Genomic DNA, 21393 nt, shown 5'->3' with positions numbered 1-21393 from the left:
ACAAAAACATTACCCATTATTCCATAATACTCCTATATGAGTGAATTTTGCCATTTAATTTTGTCACACCAATATAAATGACATTAAAATATGTTTGAAATACAAAAATGACTTAATTTTATCTGCCGATGCTTCCGATAAAGGCAGGCAACTAATGACGAGGTTTCTGTTTTCGTGCATGACGTCAGAAAAATCCATTCCACGACGCTTAACTGATAAAAATAAATTCTCTAGTGGCACATGTTAAGTGGTGAAGATTAGGAATACAGTATTAGGGTTAATTTTTTGGTTCATCGTACTATTCAGCAAACAAATTAGCACTGAAATATTAAGTTATGAGCGAGTAATCCTTTCAAGTGCGCTTAAAAGTCGAAGACCCCCCCCCCCATTCCTTTACATTTCAAAACGAAAGTCAATCCCTACCATTCCCAATTGAGAACAAAGAATACTGCACACTCAGTATTCAGGCGATTTAACGATGGAAAGGGAAGGGGATGAGTTCCGGACCACAGGGCGTAGTCCCCAAACCAAGTTATAAAAACTCGGTATGGACAATTTAATAAATAAAAGGTGGAAAAATAAAATTAGACTTGTTTTTTTACAAAATATTCTTAAAATTACTGTACTAATAGGGCATTTGGAACGTGGGGGAGAATTGTAATCACCATTCACGTTGCCACATAAGAGACAACAAATGCATTTGCCTGCCTTAAATTCTAAATATAAATTTATATAAATTATTTTTTGGGAAGGGGCGTCGATTGTAGGATTTGAAAATATTACAAAAAATAAAATTTTTTTTAAGACTTTGAAAGTTAGTTTCCTTTTGGATTCTTGCCGTTAGTAGGATAAAATGGTAATATCCGCAGTTTCAATAACAAGAATTATTCAGTAGGAATTATAAAATTAGTGGGTAGTAGAAATGAAAACAGAGCCATTAGCATTAACTTCCGTTGTAAGCAGGGAATAGACGGAGAATACTATGGCAAAACAGCATGGAGTTTGGCGCGACAAACAAGTTAATGTTTATGCAGGGTCGAAATAGTAGGGGAAATTTACTGCAAACCGGAAGTCGGTTCTTAAGCAGCACACAAGTTTCCAAAGATAGATGCTGTGGTCACTAATGTCATTTTTTGTGGTTTTAGAATGCTATGGAGACAAGACGTTATATGTGAGGGGTAGAGTTGTTTTTGGACAATCGGCAACATCAAAGGGCACACCGGATGGCAGCAGATCCAGCAGGTTGTAAAAAGGGTAGTATTGATCACGTGCTACTGGGCCGACGGAATAAGTTTTCCAACAAATGGAATGAAAAAAAATCTGAAAGGAGATATAAGATTGGAAGGAGTCACTGGGAAGAGGCGTGGCAAAATCGGGACTAAGATGAAGGAAAAAGGCAGTGAAAGGATTGGAAAGAGGCACAAAGATGAGATTTTTGTGGGGTGAGTGAACATGGGTTAAGGGGCACAAAGTTGAGATTTTTGTCGGTGTGAGTGAAAATGGTTTAGGAACAACACTTAGTTGAGTTTTTTGGTCGGTGCTAGTAAGAATGGGTTAGGCGTTGAGAAGACTGAGTTTTTCTTTGAGTGAAGAAGTGGGTAGAGAGGAAGAGAGATGATTTTTTTAGAAAGTAAGTCGGGCAGCCCAGATATGTAAGGAAGTGTACAAAAGTATAGGACTGTGTAGTACTGTAGCTGGGAATCGAGCAGTAAAAGGAAAATGAGGGGGAAAGGAAGTGTCGATAGCAAGTGCCTGTGACAAGTAAGTGGACGAGGAGAAAGGGGAACATAGTCAATGTTAGCTCTTCGGAAAGTCTAGGAGTTGGAAAGAAAGAGTGAAAGATGAAACGAATCTATCACAAGAAAAAGGTAGAATCAAATCTGCCGTTAAAGACAAAGATTCCTGAAATCTTGGAAGGCACAGTGCTGAACCCCGACCGACATGAGAGTAGCCATTCCGAAACAGAAGAAGTGCATCAAGCGGGCTGAATAAATGAAGCCTAAACCTACCTGGCAGCCCTACTACGCCAAATTCTTCGAAAATAGGAAGACGCCAAACTGGACAGTGAAGACAAGCAGTACCTGACTGGAAAGACGAAAGACGACACCCCGCCGAATTCTACAAGTGAGCAGGGCTTTAGAAATACCTAATGATAAAGATAGTTTAAAGAATAATCAGGAAGAAAAGACATTAAATAGGGGGAAATTTATTAGATATAAGATATTTGGAATGTTGGATATATATGTAGAAAGGAATAGGATGGAACTGATATTTCTTATTAATGTATTTAAATGAAGCAGTATTAAACATATGTATAAAGGAATAGGATGGAATTGATGTTTCTTATTAAGGGAATTTAAATAATGCAGTATTAGATATATGTAGAAGGGAATAGAATGGAATTGATGTTTTGTAAGAGGTAAAAATCTTACATGTTTAATATTTTAGAAATGAGTGAGATTTAATTAAAATAAAGCTTAGGAAATAGCAAAATAGGACAGTAAACATTACCAGTCACTAATATTATTCTAGGCCACTCGCAAGGAATTAAAATTAGACAAGGTTGAATTAGAGAAGGGAGCGGTAAGCTATTAGCAATTAGGGGTACATTTCAGTTCCCACCATGGCAAAGAACAAACAATAACAACGGGAATGGTGGCAGCGACTATTGGCGAGCATGTGTGAATAACTATGGCTCTGAAAGAACAAAGGGCTGTAGACTGAACATTGTCGGACATCCCTTTGTCTGGTGACACCTAGATATCGGTCAGGTAGTAAATACGGGTCAAATTGTTCCGGTTAGCAATCACATTGGCGTCTGACTGTCGGCGATGGCAAGGTTGTTAGATCATGTAAAATAAATCTGCTAAGTTTAACGAGGGGTGGCGAAGGTGACGGCGAACTTCAAAGCAGCGGACTGCCGGGGGAAATTTGCAAATTTATTAAAATGAGCTCTGAATATACAGCTTGAGAAATTTTAAAGGACGAATAGGAAATGATGAAAGTTGAAAAAATGAGAAGATTGGGTAAACTCAGAAAAAAGGCGGCCAGGAATTATGAGGGAAGTTGCTGAATTCAGAGTAACAAAAAGTGAGTGAGCAGGGGGAAAGAAAGACAGATCCCTCAGTTGAGCTTTATGTGGGTGGTTATAGAAATGAGTTAGAGACAGATCCCGGAGTTGAGCTTTATGTGGGTGGTTATAGAAATGAGTTAGACACAGATCCCGGAGTTGAGCTTTATGTGGGTGGTTATGAAGATGAATTAGTAAAGTCAGAACCCCGAGTTGAGTATGTGGGGGTGTGTGGAAATGTGTTAGGAAAAGACAAAGTTTAGATTCTCGTCGGCGTTTGGGAAAATGAGTTAGGAGAGGCAGTTCGGTTTTTGTGTCGTGTTATAGAATGTGACAGACACAGAGTTGAGAATTTGAGAGTGTTTTGCGAAGATGAGTTAGTAACATGGACAGTTGAGGGTTCGTCGTTGCAGGAAATATGTGTCAGTTAACAGTTGAGTATTTAGTCGTGGTGGGAAAAGAGCAGGGTAGCGCCCTGAGAAATTTTCTTCTTGAAAGAGTTCTTAATAGGTGGAGCGGGAAAACGAGGGTAGCACCCTATGAGTTTTTCCTTGTGAAAGGTTTTAATAAGGTGGAGAGAAAGGGAGCGAAATCCGCAGAATCATTAGCTCGAGAGAAAGGAGCAAAAACTCGGAATTAATAGCTCGATAAAGTGGCGAATGGAAGTAGCCCGTGTAAGATGAAAAAAAGTGCTGTGCTGTGAGCTTCGAAGGAGTTTTTTTTTTTTTTTTGTAAAAAGGATGGAGCAATGTCATAGGTGGATGAGTAACTCGACGAGAAGGAACAGAAACCTGAGAATAAATAGCTAGAGTGGCAGGAGCGAAACCTGAGAATAAGTAGCCCATTGAGAAGAAGCTATAGCGTTTTTTTTGTAAAGATATTCAGTTTGCTATACAGTAAAGGAAAGATAGCAATCCCAAAACGACGGAGAATGATCGTACCACTAAGTGCCAGCCCAGTCCAGATAGGACAGTGAGTTCAGCTGAGTACCAGAATTTTGACCCTCACGAAAATCCCTCTAGATGTCCTGAGATGAATGCCCGTGACATATGATGATGCCAGTCCCTACAAGGAGCTGAAACCCCAAAACAGAGGAGCTCGATTAGAAAAATTAAGTGACTAGCCTATAGTATTCTCACTTACCTATGAAAGACTGTAGGAACCCTAATAGCAGATTAGTGGAAGTTTAGAAATATACTGTGAGATATATAAATATGTACAAATTATACACATAATGTAAAGATAAGTTGGATACTAATTGTAATTTGACTGGTATAACTAAGTAAATTGAGAAAGGAACTAAAAGAAGGATTCGAATGTTTAATGATAGTAATGACTTGGATTATTGTATAATTAGACATATGTAGGAAGGCAAGGGAGAGAAATTAGATAATTATTATTAGTAATTTTCAGACATATATGTAGGATATATTTTGGAAGGGAAGGGTAAAGAAGTACAGAGTAAGAGATAGCCTTCTAAATGTATCTGGGACAAGCATTAGTCCAGAAATTTATATCAAATGTATGATTTATCCTAGAGAAGTTGTGAATATATAATCCCCAAGACAAAAAAAAAAGGCATTAAATAAATCAAAAGAGCGAAATTCCTAAATAAGTTTACAGAGTAGGAATTTAATTTAAAAAATGATGTTAACCAAACATCCTATGAGTTTATGAAACATGTATAAAGAAATAGAAACTATAGCAGTTTTCTGTAATGATATTGATTGAGTTGTATTGAAGTGGATAACCTTGTTTAGAGCAAAACCACTGTATTTAATTGCCATATATAACTGATAATACATAGGCAAATTTGAGTAATAATAACATGTGCTTGAGAGTTGATAATTTTTATATTGTGTATAAAAGTGTAAATAAAATGTTATGTTATATATTAATGTGTGTGTTGTTTGTCATTCTTGAACACTCAGCCTGTCCGAAAGGAATTATAAATAACTGAGAAGTTCCCTTGAATCTGGAATTCTCCTGTAATGTAAAGTCAGATGTGTAAGTGGGGAAATTAAAATAAGGTGGACAACAACTCTTATAAGGGAACAAATAAAAAAAATAATAATTAAAATAAATATAAAATATAAACTCATCTTTTTAATAATTCCACCCCCCCACAGTTTCTTATTAATGGTATTTAAATGATGCAGTATTAAATATATGTAGGAGAGAATAAAATGGAATTGATATTTCTTGTTAATGTATTTAATTGATGCAGTATTAAGTATATGTAGAAAGGAATGGAATGGAATTGGCATTTCGTGTTAATGGTATTTAGCTGATGCAGTATTAAACATATGTAGAAAGGGATAGAATGGAATTGATATTTTATTAATGGTAATTAAATGATGCAGGATTAAATATATCTAGAAAGGAAAGGATTGATATCAGCTAGTATTGATTTTAACTGATGTATGATTATGATATATATATATATACACACATGTAGGTGAGACTAAATCATGTTGTCTTATGTATGATTTAATTATTTTGGTTTTAATATACTCATGTATAATAAACTAATAAAATATGTATAATAAACTGATTTTTTTATATACAACATTTGTGTGTGTCTTTTGTTGTTCTGAGCACAAGCCTATCTGTGACGTCAATAGTCAGATGTGCAAGTGGGGAGTTATTCTAAAGGGGATCTAATCACAAGGGGATAGATAAATAAATAAAAATATACAAATATAAAAAAATATGCAATAAAAAAAAGCTTCATAAAATCCCCACCCCCACAGTTCGCTTCTTGGTGGCAAAAACGGCCTTTTTTTTTTTTTTTTTTTTTACACACATTCAAACACACATTATACTGAAGGCCTATTTGTAGATGTTCTGCTTGAATACAGAGTACACGGTGGAGATGGATGTCAATCCGGGTGCCACCTCAGACTGGAACACACATATGTCATGGCCGTTTTTATAACTGAATGGGAGAGAGAGTCTCAGCCAGAATTTGATTTTTATATTGCTTTTCTGTGCATATCTTTAGGTCAATCGGAAGAGTTGAGATTTAATTTTACAGTATCGGAGGGAGATATCCATGAAATGTAAGTGGTTTGAAAGTTTACCTCGAGAAGTACTTTCTCGGATGGTAATAGTACATCTTCGGTCCTGAACTAGTTATGACACCTAAAAATCAGAAGTATAACCAAAAGGTGTGGCACAGAAGTATATTACTGGAGGTGGGGGGGGGGTTCTTGTGACACTATTAATCCCAAAGGAATCTGTACTCAAGGCAGAGGTGTCGGGGGCCAAATAGCTGACGTGCATAATATGATTGAATTGATACACTTGAGAAAATACCATGAAGTAAGCTTTTGATGAGTCCTACAATCTCTTGATTCCCCACACAACAGCATAGTATCTGTATGTGGAATCCTTTAAATATGTAGCAAAGATTATTTATGATAAAGGTCTTTGTGTTCTACTACTTTGAATATAGAAGTGAAGGCAGATGTCAATTCTCTTCTTTGTGGAAAGAAGTGCTGTCTTTTCCTAGTTAGGTTTGATCCTCATTGTTTAAGTAATTGTGGAGATGGCTCAGTTAAATCATTTCCTATCTGTGTCAAGTTTAGAGAGGAAAAAGCGCGTAGCTTCCCGAGAGAGATCTGTAAGTTCAGAGAGGGAGAGTGGGTCGCCACATTGCATAACTGAACAGACCTGCATTGATATCACATCAATCGAATTTGCAGTGACCCAAATAAGACCAAGATGATTTATGCCTTTCGTCCTCCCATCAAAGTCTTCTTAATTACTTTCTGTGAAAGCCTTTGAATGTTACTTGTGCCTTACTTCTTGAGCTGGATCAGTTATGCATACTAAATCATGAATTTTTATGGCCGGGTCCGACTTTATTTTGCAAAATAACGAAGCACTTTAAATATAAAGAAATCGCATACTTCTAGCAGTCTAGAAAACAGATAATGAATTCCTATTCGTATATTCAGTGCAAATTGTTAATCAGACTTGCTATAAAATGGTACTAACCGAAGTTTTCTAGCCAAGGAGCTCAGTTTCCCCTTAATTCTTCATGAATTGCAGAATTCATGTTTAGCTATAAAAAACCCTACATTGATCATTGGTCATACATTAATCAAGTAATTTAATAAGTTGTCTTTCGCCAGCTTCATTAAATTCTTTAAAAATTAACTTTAAGTGAATCTGTTTTCCCTATCAGTTAATAGTTGTCTAAAACATCTGCTTTTTTAGTTGATAGCAACTTCGTAACCTCCAGCACCGATATTCCATTCAGTTGTAATGAATTTATTACTTCCAAATACAATGACAGAGGCAAGTATTCGTGAAGAGGTACGAGAAACCACTTTAACACAACATAAAATAATCATGCAATCCTATTTATGGAACAGCCTTCAGAAATCATGGGGGGGGGGAATCTTTCGCACAATACTCCTACGTTATAAATTATTTTTAGAAATCATTAGCATTTAGCTTTACGTTAGAGGATTTCTGCCAACCCCGTTATTCCATAACGCAAAGCTTAATATTCTGTGTGATGTTTTCGAAAAAAACAATTAGTTGTAAGTCATTAGGAAGTAATATAAGTTCAGTTAGTATACTTGACGGACGTAATCTATGAAAAAAAAAAAAAAGCGAGTTCTTTAAGACTAGATTAAGGGAAAATGTTTTCTTTTACAAACTCAATCGGTAACCGTTAAGGCGCTATAACACGAAGCCCATTTTTTTTTTTTTTTTTTTTTTTGTTTAGAATAATTTCCCCTATCTACCGCCAACATAATTACAGTTTTGTGCTAATGTACTGAACTGCGATGGGGGGAAAAATCGCTGTGAATAAACGATATTAAAAGGATAAATTTCCCATACCAGCAGATCTCTCAGTAAGTGGAAATTTAAATACGCATTTCATTCTGCAATGGTGAGAAAACTATTTTGGATTTTCAAAGCCACTTCACATCTTATCGCTGAGCTGCTTGTCAGGGTGGCACCATACATAAAATGAAATAGTGCAACACCAAGAACACAAGTACAGCAACATCATGGATCAGGACCAAAAAGAAACTCGCAGTTCATGAGATCTTGTCAAAACAACTGTATAATTACTCAGATAGGGCTTGAAGTACTGTTAACTTTCGCATTAATTTGTTCAGCAATAGCTTCTCATTATTCACATCAAAATCCACGATTAAAATTTTAAATTCATAAGCAGCGGAAGAAAAAAGCTTTTTACTTTTTAAAAACATTTTACTTCCAATTCTTATGAATTTAAAATTTAATCACGGATTTTGAGGTGAGTACTGAGATAATAAGCTATTACTGAACAAATTAATCTTGTCAAAATCGAGAGTTCTAAATCCAGTGTCTCATGGGAGAGGGATTTTAAACTCTACATAGCTGTCTAGGATGGGAATCAACGCTGAAGGGGTTCAGAAGTTTCTTCCAAATGAAAACATTCTAAACTGAAAACTATTGAAGAAATAAAACAATCGTCTCGCGACCTTGCAATCACTAAACTCAGTCGCCTAAGGGCGATTCTACACTGGCGCCAATGCCACATTAAGCAGAGACAGCTCCATTTACAACGGCAGATTCTGTTAAAATTATACGATTTTTACAGAATTTTTCAAAATGTTGCAATGCCTCTAAAATACTTCATAGAGGTCTGTGTCAGTGGAGGAAATAGGAAGCAGATAAAGGATTCTGTGGAAAGACCCCTCTGTGGTTACAGGCAGAATGTGACTATAACTTGAAAATTATACAACTATGAATGTTTTGAGAATTTTTTTCCTCTTTAGAGTGACAAGAAAGCACAGTTTCTCAAAACTTCCCAGGTGCAACTTGGACGTTCGGGTACCATTAAATCATTTGATTTCAATAACTAACAGGCCTGCACATTTAGCACGCTCAGAATAATCTTCAGCGAAATTTTACTTTGTCAGTTGCTGAGTTTAGTTCTACAGGGTGTTCAAAAGAAATTGTGTATATGAATTATTTTGCAGTATACATCTTAATGTATATGTTCTATGTGTGCAATCTATTGCATGCTGAATCGAATGCAATATGTAAATCTTCAGTGTATGAGTGATTTAAATACATGACATCCTTGAAGATCCTTCATAAAAGGGAATCAATCATTTTGAAATAAGTTGCCCATGAAAAACTATGCTGAAGAAGTGAAAGGTGTGAGCAGTCGCACTTTCGGTAAAAGCCATATTTCAGTCGGTTTGTCTCAATAAAGGAAGTACTGTAAAGCCATTTGCAAAACTGAACACCAAACTCCAACTTTTCAGAATATAGAGAAGTTAAGAATCTTATAACACGAATATTCTCGTTGACAATATTGGGAAATTATAAAAACGCCATCATAATCTTTGCCGTTAAGTAACTAAGAAATTGATAAACTCGAATGAAGCCATGTCCAGTTTCTAAAACAAATCATCCAGCTCCTCAGCATAAGAAGTTGCCTATTCCATGTATTACTGGCAAGGGGGGGGGGGGAGCAGGTTATGTACTATCTTCACTTTATTATAGAAATAATTTTCCGTAGAGCTTTTATGAGCAGATCAAATACGTATAGTTATGAGAGGAAAATCTACTTTGACTTCTTCAGGTTTTGTTCTTAATCATTTTAGCATCAGTGATGAATAATGTATCATATTCCACTTTCGTAAGCATCTGATATACTCAGTTTTTATTTAAATGTTTCTTACAGACATTTGATTTTAGACTTGTTCGAGAAATACATTATTGTCGTATTTCTCTGCAAATTCTTAAAGTTTCTGAACTTTCCCAAATGGATGATGCTTGCTCTAAAAAAACTAAGCAAAAAAACTAACATCAATGGGTTGTCCATTTGAACACACTATTTCCGTATCCAGTCTAAACTATTTTATCTCAAGAATAATCTCGTTTCCATTTTCACGATAAGAACCAATCAGGGTATCAATTCTAATGTGACATCAAGAATGAAACTATTTTTTTTAATCAGACGAATCCCGTGAAAAAAGTAACTTACTTTAAAATAGATTAAGTTAGATCACGGCTAATTTAATTTTAATACACTAAATAGTGGCAAAATAAAGTAGCAATTTCGGTACTGATAAATATCACCATTACAATTTATTAATTTTGATCTGAATTTTATTTTGATCTCTACTAAAATTATTAAATAACCTTAATTTTATAAAGAAAAGTGAACTTATTTCAAATATGCAATAAGAAGGGGCCTGTTGTTACAAGTATTTTGGAGAAAGGCAGTCACACGCTGTGCATATGATTAACATAATTGCTATACATTTTGGTTATTATTTCAGATGAATAATTTCCAGCAGTAAGAAGTTTAATGTTGTTTCCGTTCGGCTTGTTGAACTGCAACTGTGGTATTAATGATTGTGTCATAGCTGATAATTCGCTATTTACGAAGTATATTTCCTCCCTCTTCTGAGGCCTCTGATGGTGAACCCCCAGTTTTCTGAACCTGCGATTGATTTTCCATATGGAAGATGAGCCCATGCTACATTAATTTGATCTTTTGCTTGCTAAGCATCTCATTTAGCTATTCTTAGAGAAACTTAAGAAATTTACATTCTGTAAATTGCTAATTGGGATGTGCTACGAATTGATGTAGCAGTTCTCTTTGATGCACGAAGTGCCACGTTAAATTAAATTCGATGCTTGCTGGTCGAATCAATTCTTCAAAGAGGATTACAGACCATAGGATTTAAGCACCTGCATCAATTACTGGAATCCAGCTGAGCTTCACCTTTACAAAAGGCGCATTCTACCTTGGTTGTGGGCGAGCGTGAATTAAGAAAGTCTGATAGAGAAAAAAAAAACACTAATGGGCTGTCACCATTACAATTCTGGATTTTAACGCACAAGTATCCCTTTTACTAAATACAGTTTAATTTTAACAATAGCAATGTTTCAGTAGTCATTCTGACTTGACAATAAGCAATTTACCACAATGGGCTAAATCATATCCTACAACCCAGAAATGAATGAAAGACATTTCTAACCAAATTGTAGCATATCGCTGTAATTCTCAATACTACTTGATAAACGATATTAAACAGTGTCTCGGAATACACTCGTGCAGAAACTTAGAAAAATACCACTATGGTTGAGCTCCTTTATTTGAACTTTCAGTAGAGAAAACAGAACTATTTATTTAACTGCACATTAAACAGTACAATTTTGGTTTAGATTGTTAACAAATTTTTCATCCCACAAAGGGTGATTAAATTATCTGAAATCTTTAAAATTCACTGATATTCTGATATACAAATATTATACATAATAGCATAAAAAATGGCTAGAGGTTTTCTTTCTACTAGAAAGAAGTTATTCTGAAATATTCATCTACAACTCAAGTCTCTCAAGAAATTAGTTCTTTTGTTTTAACAAAGGCAGCCCGGGGCCATGTGTGTATAAATTGTGTAATTTGTTTTAAAAGAAATTTCGCACCAGACAGAAACAAATAAAAACTATACCAAGGAAAACTATTTTATCTCACGAAAAGAAATCTTTTGTTTTCATTTTCACGATCACGTAAAGTATCAATCAGGGTATCAATTGTAAAGTGACATCAAGAATGAACTTTATTTTTTTATTCAGTCGAATCCCCGGAAAAAGTGACTTACTTCAAAACAGATTAAACTATATCACTGCTAATTTAGTTTTAATAAACTAAATAGTGGCAAAATAAAGTAGCAGTTTCGGTACTGATAAATATCACAGATGAGTTCTGAAAAATAATCTATATTTAATCGATCAATCATACTATTACAATAATGGCAGTAGCTATTAAGCTTTCTGTAGAGCTGGGATCTATTTATTTACAATGTACGTTGGTATTCAGAATATTGCAATGTTGAAGCCTAATAAAAGATAGCCAATGAGAGAGTAATGTTCGCGCATGTTGATTAAATGCAAACTTTTAAGCCTTGTTATGGGAAAAAAAAAAAAAAATTTGTACGATTTTTCATCCCGTTTTTAGCATGGAACAGAGATTCAAAATATAATATCAATTTAATACACGTTCTAACAATGTAACTGAACCCTTTTTAACATTTTATAGTTTTTTACCTCTCTGATAAGCAAAAAGGTTCAAATTTTAATACTTCACCTTTCGTATACCGATTTGAAGAGTTAGCCCATATTTGCCGTAAACAAATGAAAAACCTAGTATCCATTACATGTCTTGAGAGATTTAACAATAAAGATGGCTTTATTTTATTTTATTATTTTTAGAGACGTTTTGAAATCATTATCATCTTAGGGGAGAGTGATAAAGCCGCTTGATATGTTTCAATAGAAACTGCAGACAGTTCATATGGAGAGCTTTCCATTTGAATAGCTTGTAAGACTGAGTTTCATATGAATTTCAAGTTATGCAAAACGTTCTGATAAATCTGACAAATACGAATAAGAGTAGTCTGTTAACTTTACAACAAATCGTTGATGAATAACCACGCTAATGTAAAAAATGTGCGCTTAAAAGTGACCGAGTGCGCAGTTATGAATTAGTTTAGTTTATTCCGAATTATTAAAAATGTTGAAAAGTTGTTTTTCGAAAATTTTAACTCGGGAAGGTATAGAATTCTTGTGTGTCTTGAACGTTCTTTTCGAAATGGAATTCGCAATATTTAAGCCTAAAATATTTTCAAATTAACAATCAGTATCTTAAGAGTAGAAATACCTTTTAGCCCTACGATTTACTTGTTATCAGAAACTTAGCTGATTGCATTAGACAGTTACAGTATGCTTGAATAAAGCCATAATCGGAAAATAGTTTGTCAGACGGATACTGTTATTGCTTTCCGAAATATGCTTGTTTGTACAATAATAACTTGTTTGTTATCCTTGTACCACCAGATGGCTTTGGTTCATTAAATCAAGCGCAATTGCTCTTTTTGAAATGGAAGAAATTGTCGAATTGTAATTTTGTGATTGTCAATTTTGGTTTCAGTCACAGTTCAGGAACACATTTAGTCAAACTAAATGTGTTCCTGAACAAATCTAAAAATGGAGGGGGAAGGATTAACAAATAAGAACACAGTCGAACCAAATATTGAGATCTAACCTTACAATCACCGAACTCAAAATTCGAATCAACTATTCCGAGTAGTCTTTCCTTAGGAAAAAAAAAAAATTTAATTTTGATACATGTCATGAACGAAGCAGGATATTCTTGAATTGTTTATTCAACCTACTCTCCTAAATTATTGGCAGACACTCTAAAGAAAATTAATTGGGAAAGTGCAAGTGATTGTTTTAAACTTCTAGAAAAAAAAATTTCAGCATGAATGACAGCCAATTTGATTGGTAAAGCTTTTAATAATATCGAATTCACATGTGCGATCTCAAAATTAAATGCTACTTATTCGTACTGCATACGAAGAAGAAATAGTCCCTTGCGTTTTAGAACAATGAAATTGTTGTGAATAAAACCGATTTGATAATTAATGTGATTCTCTAAATAAAGAATAAAATCAAATCGTTTAATTTTTATGGGAATAAAATGTTTATGGGAAAAATCTTGGCTGATGGATAGTTCCCAATTCTGCGCAGGTGTTTACTACATTAAACACCTATGCAGAATTTTAATTCACGAGAGTATTCAATCAACAGTAGGGGAAAAAAAAAGAGTAATAAACTTAGGAAAATTGTTTTGAATCTAAACTTTAAGCTAATTACAATCGAAGCGTGCAAAAATTTGTCCATAAAGCTTCTATACATGGAAAAATTAGCCGCTTCAACTCTTATGAATGGAACTGGTTAAGTTTAATGTCAACTAGAAACAAATTATTATAAAAACAGCGGTTCCTGAGCAGTTAAAATGTGAGACATTCAGAAACTCAGATGATTCTCGTAAAATTATCGCTAATGTCAGTCATCTAGAATGAGTTCTGTATTGTGTCGCACATTAAAATTAACAAGCAGTTTCATTTGAGATATGGATAAACAATACGAAGTGATAAAGTTAAGTGAAAATCTGCATAGCTTATTTGCAGTTCGCAAACAGAAGTGCGGTACATGACTAGTTTTTGCATGCAATGAGAATTTCAAATTCGAATATTCAAGTGTATGGAATGCGTTCTCCCCTCCCCCCCCCCCAAGTAATAAAGTTCGGATTTCCCGCCTCTCCGCACGTCTTGGCATCAGTTTTCTGGGATTTAACAGCACTAGCCGCGCACTTGATTGGCTATGTGAGGTGCTGCAATGAGACCGCGCTTTTCTAGAATTCTCAATGCTGCAAAATAATGCAGCCAGAGCTGAAAAATACGAAACCAGTTTTGCAATACAGATGGAAGTGGGGAGCACCCACCACACAGACCATCTGTTTGATGCCAGATGAAAGAACATTGGTCTGGAACACGTCCAACCAATTAAATGTGACAGCAGTTAGAGACAAGAAATTGAGATGAGAGGGTATGGAAGCTAGTTTCATGTTGGAAAAGTGGTCTATGTGTAGCTCTGTATGGGCAACTCAGTGTAGGCTCTTGTTGCATGAATAAATGCAATTCTTCGGGAAAGCTCTTTGCCAATTTGCATCAGGAAAAAAATGGAATGTACTCAAAAGAACTATTTGGATAATTCACAATACGTAATTTCAGGGAAATACAGTAATTACCCTCGAATGTACGTACTTCCACAGCAATTATTGCATTACCTTGGAAGTACATATTGTGAATTCATTCTTTGAAATCTCCGTTAAATTTGAAAGAAAATTATGTGAACTTGAGACCAAATACTGGCGAAACTAGGGTCAGTTCCTGTCTTAATTCCTCTCCGAAACGGTACAGTAAGTTCCCCACGGGTCTGGAGAGGTTTCGATTCGAATCGAAGATAAATTAGAAGCCACATAAACAAGCCGTCTAATGGTGTTCTTGGTAATGACTGTTACAGTATCCGAGAAGAGATCGTCATCCGGGTGGATCATGATAAGAAACGCCTTTTTTAATTAACGAAGTATCAGGTTGAGAACCTAAGGATTACTTCAAAATTTGCTGTATCAAAATTCAGCAAATTTTTACTGAATCAAAATTCAGCAAATAGAGCTTCTCGAATAGAAAAATCATTCTCTTGTCTGCCTACGTTATTTCTGGCTAGAATTCTTGTTGCAGAAATTGCTGTTTTGTTCTAATCAATGGGTCACAACCACTTAACGTTCAGTTAATAAACATGAACATCGCAGTTTAATTTGGGAACCACATTATGAATTTCACTTGTCCAAAGTTAACAATGATAGGTGCGAAATACAAACTTACGAAACCCTAACTCAAGAATTAAATTTCACATTATGACATTAGTGCAATTGTATAATGACTACACAGTTTAATTTAAGACACGTCAAATTTACTTAAAAATTCAATAAAGTAATAGGCGCTTAACCGAGAATAAGCAATAACAGACTTCTATAACGAGGAAGTGTAACTTATTCGAAGTATAAGAATACAAAAGAAAGGCAACTAGTAAACAATTTCTCAATGTGCGATTTACAATAACGTATGCCTAATGTAAAATGACCAGTCGTCCCGGATTTCAATCGTTTGTCCCGCATAGCAAACTGTCCCGTAAAATAGCTCGGATTTGACATGTAGCCTCCATACTTAATGGCAATGCAAATCATTTGAATTATGTTTTCCGGGAACCAATCACACAACGGAAAGATTTTTTCGGTAGTTAAAAAAGTTGTGGACGTCAACAAAAAAAAAAAAAAAAAAACCGTAGAAACGCTGAAAGCAATACTACAAGTGCAATTTTGCTAATTCTTGTGAACAATTTTACGAAGAAATAGCAAATAATGAAAAATTCATTCAGCGGAAAAATATATTTATTTATATTATTTAATTTCTCCTGTTTTATTGTTAAAAGACGTATTTTTTATTAGTAGTATTATTTCACAGAAAAATACCTTACCATTTTTCACTAAACAAAAATGAAAGTCGATTAAAAACATGACCCCTCTAATAAGTGTTTTCTTTTCTTCTAAAAACTATTTTTCTCAGTTCATGTCCTTCACGCGACCTTCTGTTCGTCATGTAGCGTAACAGGAGGGATAACTTTCCTGACTTAAAATATATTCCAAAATTTTAATATTCTATACATTAGATTTATTATCCTATTTTTATTTGGTCAAACATCGTTTTAAATTCAAAATGAAGACAGATTCTCTTCAAGAGAAAATCACAAGAAGTTAGCATTTGTCCGATTTTACGAATATTAGTGGGTCTCAATCACTCAACTTGACTATACAACATGAGGGGTACCTATACTGAATTTCAGCCGCTCTGTGGGAGGAAAAAAAAATTTTTTATATATATAAAGTATGTGAATATTTTTTTATAAATAAAAAAAATAAATTTTAAAAACTGTGTATATTATATTGTTTCTAGGGAGCTGTAAAATTCTTTCCCCACAATGTCCGCATTGGAATACTAAGGATCTGGTCACTTTAGCCTAATGTAAACTTCGGTTTGTCTTAAAAAAAAAAAATTAACTACATAGTAGCGATGCAACTACACTGACAATGTCATAGTTTGCATGTTTCGTTGAAGCTTTCTGTCCTAAAAGTTTTATTAGTCAGACAACTTTCATACTTGGAGACACCAACAAAAAATTAGCTATTGCGGTCCATTACCGAGAGAAAACAGCGGAAATTCAACAGTTTCCAACTCTGCAACAGTGACAACCAAACACGCTCCAATCAAGAATAACATCACTATTTGGCAGTCACTAGCTTCATTTGATCAACGTCTCGCAATTTTATCTTATTTACCATAAAGTTTGCTAATGGTAGACTGATATAACTAAAACAGTTATCACTTCTGAGCTTTTTTCGACAGTTTTAAAAATTGTCACAATTCATGAATCTTTGTAAAATACTTACAGGATAAATTTGTATTAGTTATACTGTGCAAAGAAGTACTGGACTTTTGCTGAACCAAACAATAATAATAAGCCACCTATTTGACTCCTCACGTAGGTATCTATCAACTTGAGTTTGGATTTCCCCCAAGCTGTCAGCCTCAACTACCCATGGAGACAAATTATTCCAATAATTAACTGGCTAAAAAGAAAACGTCCTTCAATTATCCAACACCACACCCCCGTAATTTGAATTTATAGCCCTTAAGTTCTGGAATCGTTTATAACAAGGAAAGTTTCAACTCCATTTTAGTTTTACCTCTAAGCCTTATACACATCAATGAAAGCTATGTGTCTAGTTACCAAGCTCTGCAGTCCACATATTCGAAGTCTTTCCTCATATGGATGCCTTTTGCCGATTTAACTAGGCACTTTGCGCCTTGTGAGATCGGCAATATATCGCAAATAGTCGATCGCGCTGTTATTCGATTATAGAACTCACCGATAAATCCACATATTCAATTGGGGTATTGAGTGTGTGTTTTTAATTTATTCATGTCCGAGAGAACAATTTTTCCCCTTAAGCACTCATGAAAATGAGTTGAAATTCCTTGGATAAATAATGCTAACAATGGTCCTCAAATAAGGCCGTTATTAGTCTAATTAACATCGAGACAGGATTGGTCTTGTGGTAGCAGAAAGTGGAGCGTTCATTGATTAAAATATTAGCATTTTAACAGATTAAAATAATGAGCCTCAAATGTGATGTGAACAGGCTGCTCTAATCTTGTTACAAAAAAAAAAAAATATATATATATATATATATATATATATATTGTATCCACGCAGTTTGCAGGTATCAGGAGTTTTCTGATCAGAATGAACTGCAGCTTAATGTTTAATGAACATCCAATTATTGATAACGATACAAACTTTTACGACGATTTTGAAGAAACGCTAATCTTAACCGCACAATTATCTCACTTATACCGAAACATTTACATTAATGCGAAAGTGGAAAATCTCGAATTCCAGTTCGACCTAAGCGATGGGCACATTGTGTGCATTAGCTGGAGGTCATCCGTAAATGCATTTCTGTTAACGATTATCAAGTAGTGAATTGTCATACCAATATTGACATTTCATATCTACATGGGTACTTTACGAATTTTATGTAGGTGTTACCGGAACTACACAGGCTCAATGCAAAATTTGCCTACAGGAGAAGTAAATCAATATTAAAACCGTCCATCTAGAGACGAAGTAAAGTTAATGCACATTACTTGGATGAGTATCAGTGCTAAAAGCACTAGAATGCCCGTCTTTAATACAGAGGCATCCAAATAGAGACCAATATGTATTGTATTCACTTAGAAATACAGAATTGTAAAAGTTGTATAACTGAAATTTAAGTACTGATTCGACTAAGTTGATTTATACACCGAATAAATACTAGAACATAATAGGCGTAGTTTACGTATAAAAATTGAAATAACGTTTCCGCTATATTTTATCTTTTAGCGCCTAAACAGAATCTAGACGGTAGGTGAAGTCTTTATCATGCAAGATAAATGAAATAACTGACTCGGGCCTTTCGGTATTCACAGAAAATTATAATCACATTAATACCGATGCATTTAAATGATAAATCTAACAAGTGAAAATTAAAAAAAGTTAAGCAGCTTATAAAACCAAACGAATGATACTTACCGGTAATATTGTCACACAGGATGCGCGATGTGATGATACGTCCAAATGGCGAAAATAGACCTTCGAGGTCCTGTTGGGTCATGGACTTGGGCAAACCGCTGACGTATAGGTTGGCTCCCTTGATGGCTTCACTGCTTGGCCGGGCATATGACACCTGCGGGAAAAAAACAAGAAAGGTACAGGGAACTATTTTAGTTAAGACTATACACTCATGAAATACATAAGCTTCCTCATGGTGAGTTCCCTGAAAAACTAAATATACGTACATGAGCTTCAAGACGTCATTAAGACACTAAAACTTAGTGAAATAAAAACTGTAAACCAAGTAAATAAAAACTACTTCGAGTGACGTTAAGATTTTCGTATTCCTGTCATAATGAATTTGCATTTTCACAGCGAAAATCTGATAGCGTCAACGACTTGTATTTTTAAAATACAAACCCGACTGCAGCATATCTTATAAAATGTTAAAAACGTGATTGATTATTGTAGTAATGTTTTTTTTTTTTTTTTTGTTTGTTTCAAGAATTCGGCGGGGAGGAGGTAGATAGAACTTTTCTCAATGAACTAGGAGGCGCAGATTAAGCTTTCCTCAAGAATTGTTATTGAAAAAGACCAAAACAATTACTACATAAATATTTAACTCTAGCCAACCTAGAGTGCAATATATTTGACTAAAATACCCTCCATAGGGTCAGCTCTTTTCATTATTCATTTGAATTTACTGTACCACCTAATAACTGAATTAACAATAGCGTATATACCGGGAACTATTAATATATATATATATATGCTCCCTTTGTAGCTTAATTAAAACAGTTAGGCTAGGAATCTTAACTCTGTAAACCAACTTCATTCTGTTTAATTCCAATATCATTAAAGTGATATTGAACTAAGTAGCATTTTTTTCAAAAAAAAATCCGTAATTCAGGAAAATATCCACATCGTCCCCAAGTCCCCACATTGAACTATTACTGTAATGAATATTAACAGTGCCCTTTGTAAAACTAAATTCGTATTAACAACTGCTCTACAAAAATGATCACTAGTAAATAAATAATGGCTTCAGCATTAATCAAATATAGCATACGCTTCGTCATTAATATAAAGTTGACATATTAAAGCAATTTGAAGAAAATACTTTTACAAGTATATACCGCATTAAATTTCAAGATGATGTATGATAATACGTTTTAGACGAGTAACCTATAGACAAAAGTCCTGTGAATATTTTAAATCAATCTTATTTAAGGAATATTTGAAGAATGCTCAATAATTTCAGCATTCCTGTTTTGAGTACTATTCGAATTCATTCCTCAAATCCTCAACTTTCAACAGTACAATAAAGTCAGCCTCGATTATCCCTAAAAAGATACATTTCTGTATAGCATCGATGCCGTGTGGGAAAGCTACCAATCTCCATGTGTTAATGCAATTGAAGTTTACTCCTGCATGTTTTCATTAAAAACTGCAATTGTACTTTATTTCCTTTTATCGTGCAGAAAGGAACCATCAGAGATTACAGTTGTTTAACCAATTTCCAAATTAAGCAGATATACAAATCTTGCCAACAGAAAAATGTTAACCAATCACTACCGAAAACACGGTGGTTGATTTAGTGCCCTAAATGAAATTTTACTTTCATAAAACATTGCAATACGCCGTAGAATTTTGTCACCATTTCACTTCAACAATTCAGCAAAAAAGCTAGCAAGGCTGAGTTTTTTTTTTTTTTTTTTATAATTCGAGATATATTGAGTCAAATTAGGACAGCTCTTTGCAGTTATTCTCTGTGTACAATGATTTACAAGTATACATTTAACTAATTTACTTATGATACTGCTCAAAATATATTTGAACTAACTTTTTCCCCCCAAATTTTCCTATTTCTCTTTCAGGATCCCTGATCCGAAGTCGATTACAGAGAGTTATAATTAAGAAAATATCCTCGAAACATATTTTAGATTTAACATCTTCCAATAAAATATCGCAGATTATCCACTTCAGAGAAGTGGATAATCTGCGATTAATTTTTTTACATGATATTTTTTTTAATATTTTTACATGCCCGACTTTAAAAAAATAGTTTTATTTTAATGTCATAATGGTTGAAGCTTCTTAGTCTTTTCAAATTCTAAATTTCTGTCCGATCATAATTCGTGATTAGCAATTTTTCACTTCTGATGCTTCATTATTTGCTATTCTTTCTTCTCGTCTTGGCCCATTACAATTGTGTAGCAAAGTTGATATTAACTGGAGTTAACCAGTCTAACAGTCTAAGTTATGATTTAAATTAGCTAATACTGCGTTCATTTAATTAACTATACAATAGAGCGCTTTCCGTAGTGACGTCCATACGCACTTACATCATTGTTATTATATATTTGCATAACATTGTAGAGTTTAAACTTTACATACACTTAAATTAAAGACGTATCGATGAAAAAATCTACTAGAAAAAGTTTCAACATTATTCAGGAGACCTCATGGATATGAGGTCTAACACAAAATTTAATGGGTACATAAAACATATCATTTACAATTCACAATTGTTCACATGGTTATGTACATTTTACATACTCCTAACTAAACAATATACGTACACTTTACACTATTTACATAATGCCCTAATTAACTGACTATATAAAATTCCTTCAAATTTATCAGAGCCCAGTCATTCTTCTATATAAAACTTCCTTCCTTTGAAAAACTGTCCAGAAATTTACAAAGTTCACTAAAAGACTGCAAAA

At 34.2% G+C, this 21393-nt stretch overlaps 1 protein-coding gene across 6 annotated transcripts in view; it reads right to left on the bottom strand.

The window, feature by feature from the left end:
* Positions 1 to 21393, bottom strand: part of LOC150079026 (ELAV-like protein 4) — a 193203-nt gene that overhangs the window by 48846 nt on the left and 122964 nt on the right. For all 6 annotated transcript variants that reach the window (XM_090383936.1, XM_090383938.1, XM_090383939.1 and 3 more), the window contains exon 4: positions 18644 to 18797. In XM_090383936.1, coding sequence (XP_090240062.1) covers positions 18644 to 18797 — 154 coding nt within the window. The remainder of the gene's footprint in view (positions 1 to 18643; positions 18798 to 21393) is intronic.

Source organism: Mastigoproctus giganteus, chromosome 10 (assembly GCF_048544385.1).
Source record: "Mastigoproctus giganteus isolate SK-2022 chromosome 10, ASM4854438v1, whole genome shotgun sequence".
Taxonomy (NCBI): domain Eukaryota; kingdom Metazoa; phylum Arthropoda; class Arachnida; order Uropygi; family Thelyphonidae; genus Mastigoproctus; species Mastigoproctus giganteus.
The sequence above is the reverse complement of the archived record's forward strand: the minus strand, read 5'-3'. Positions and strand labels throughout refer to the sequence as shown.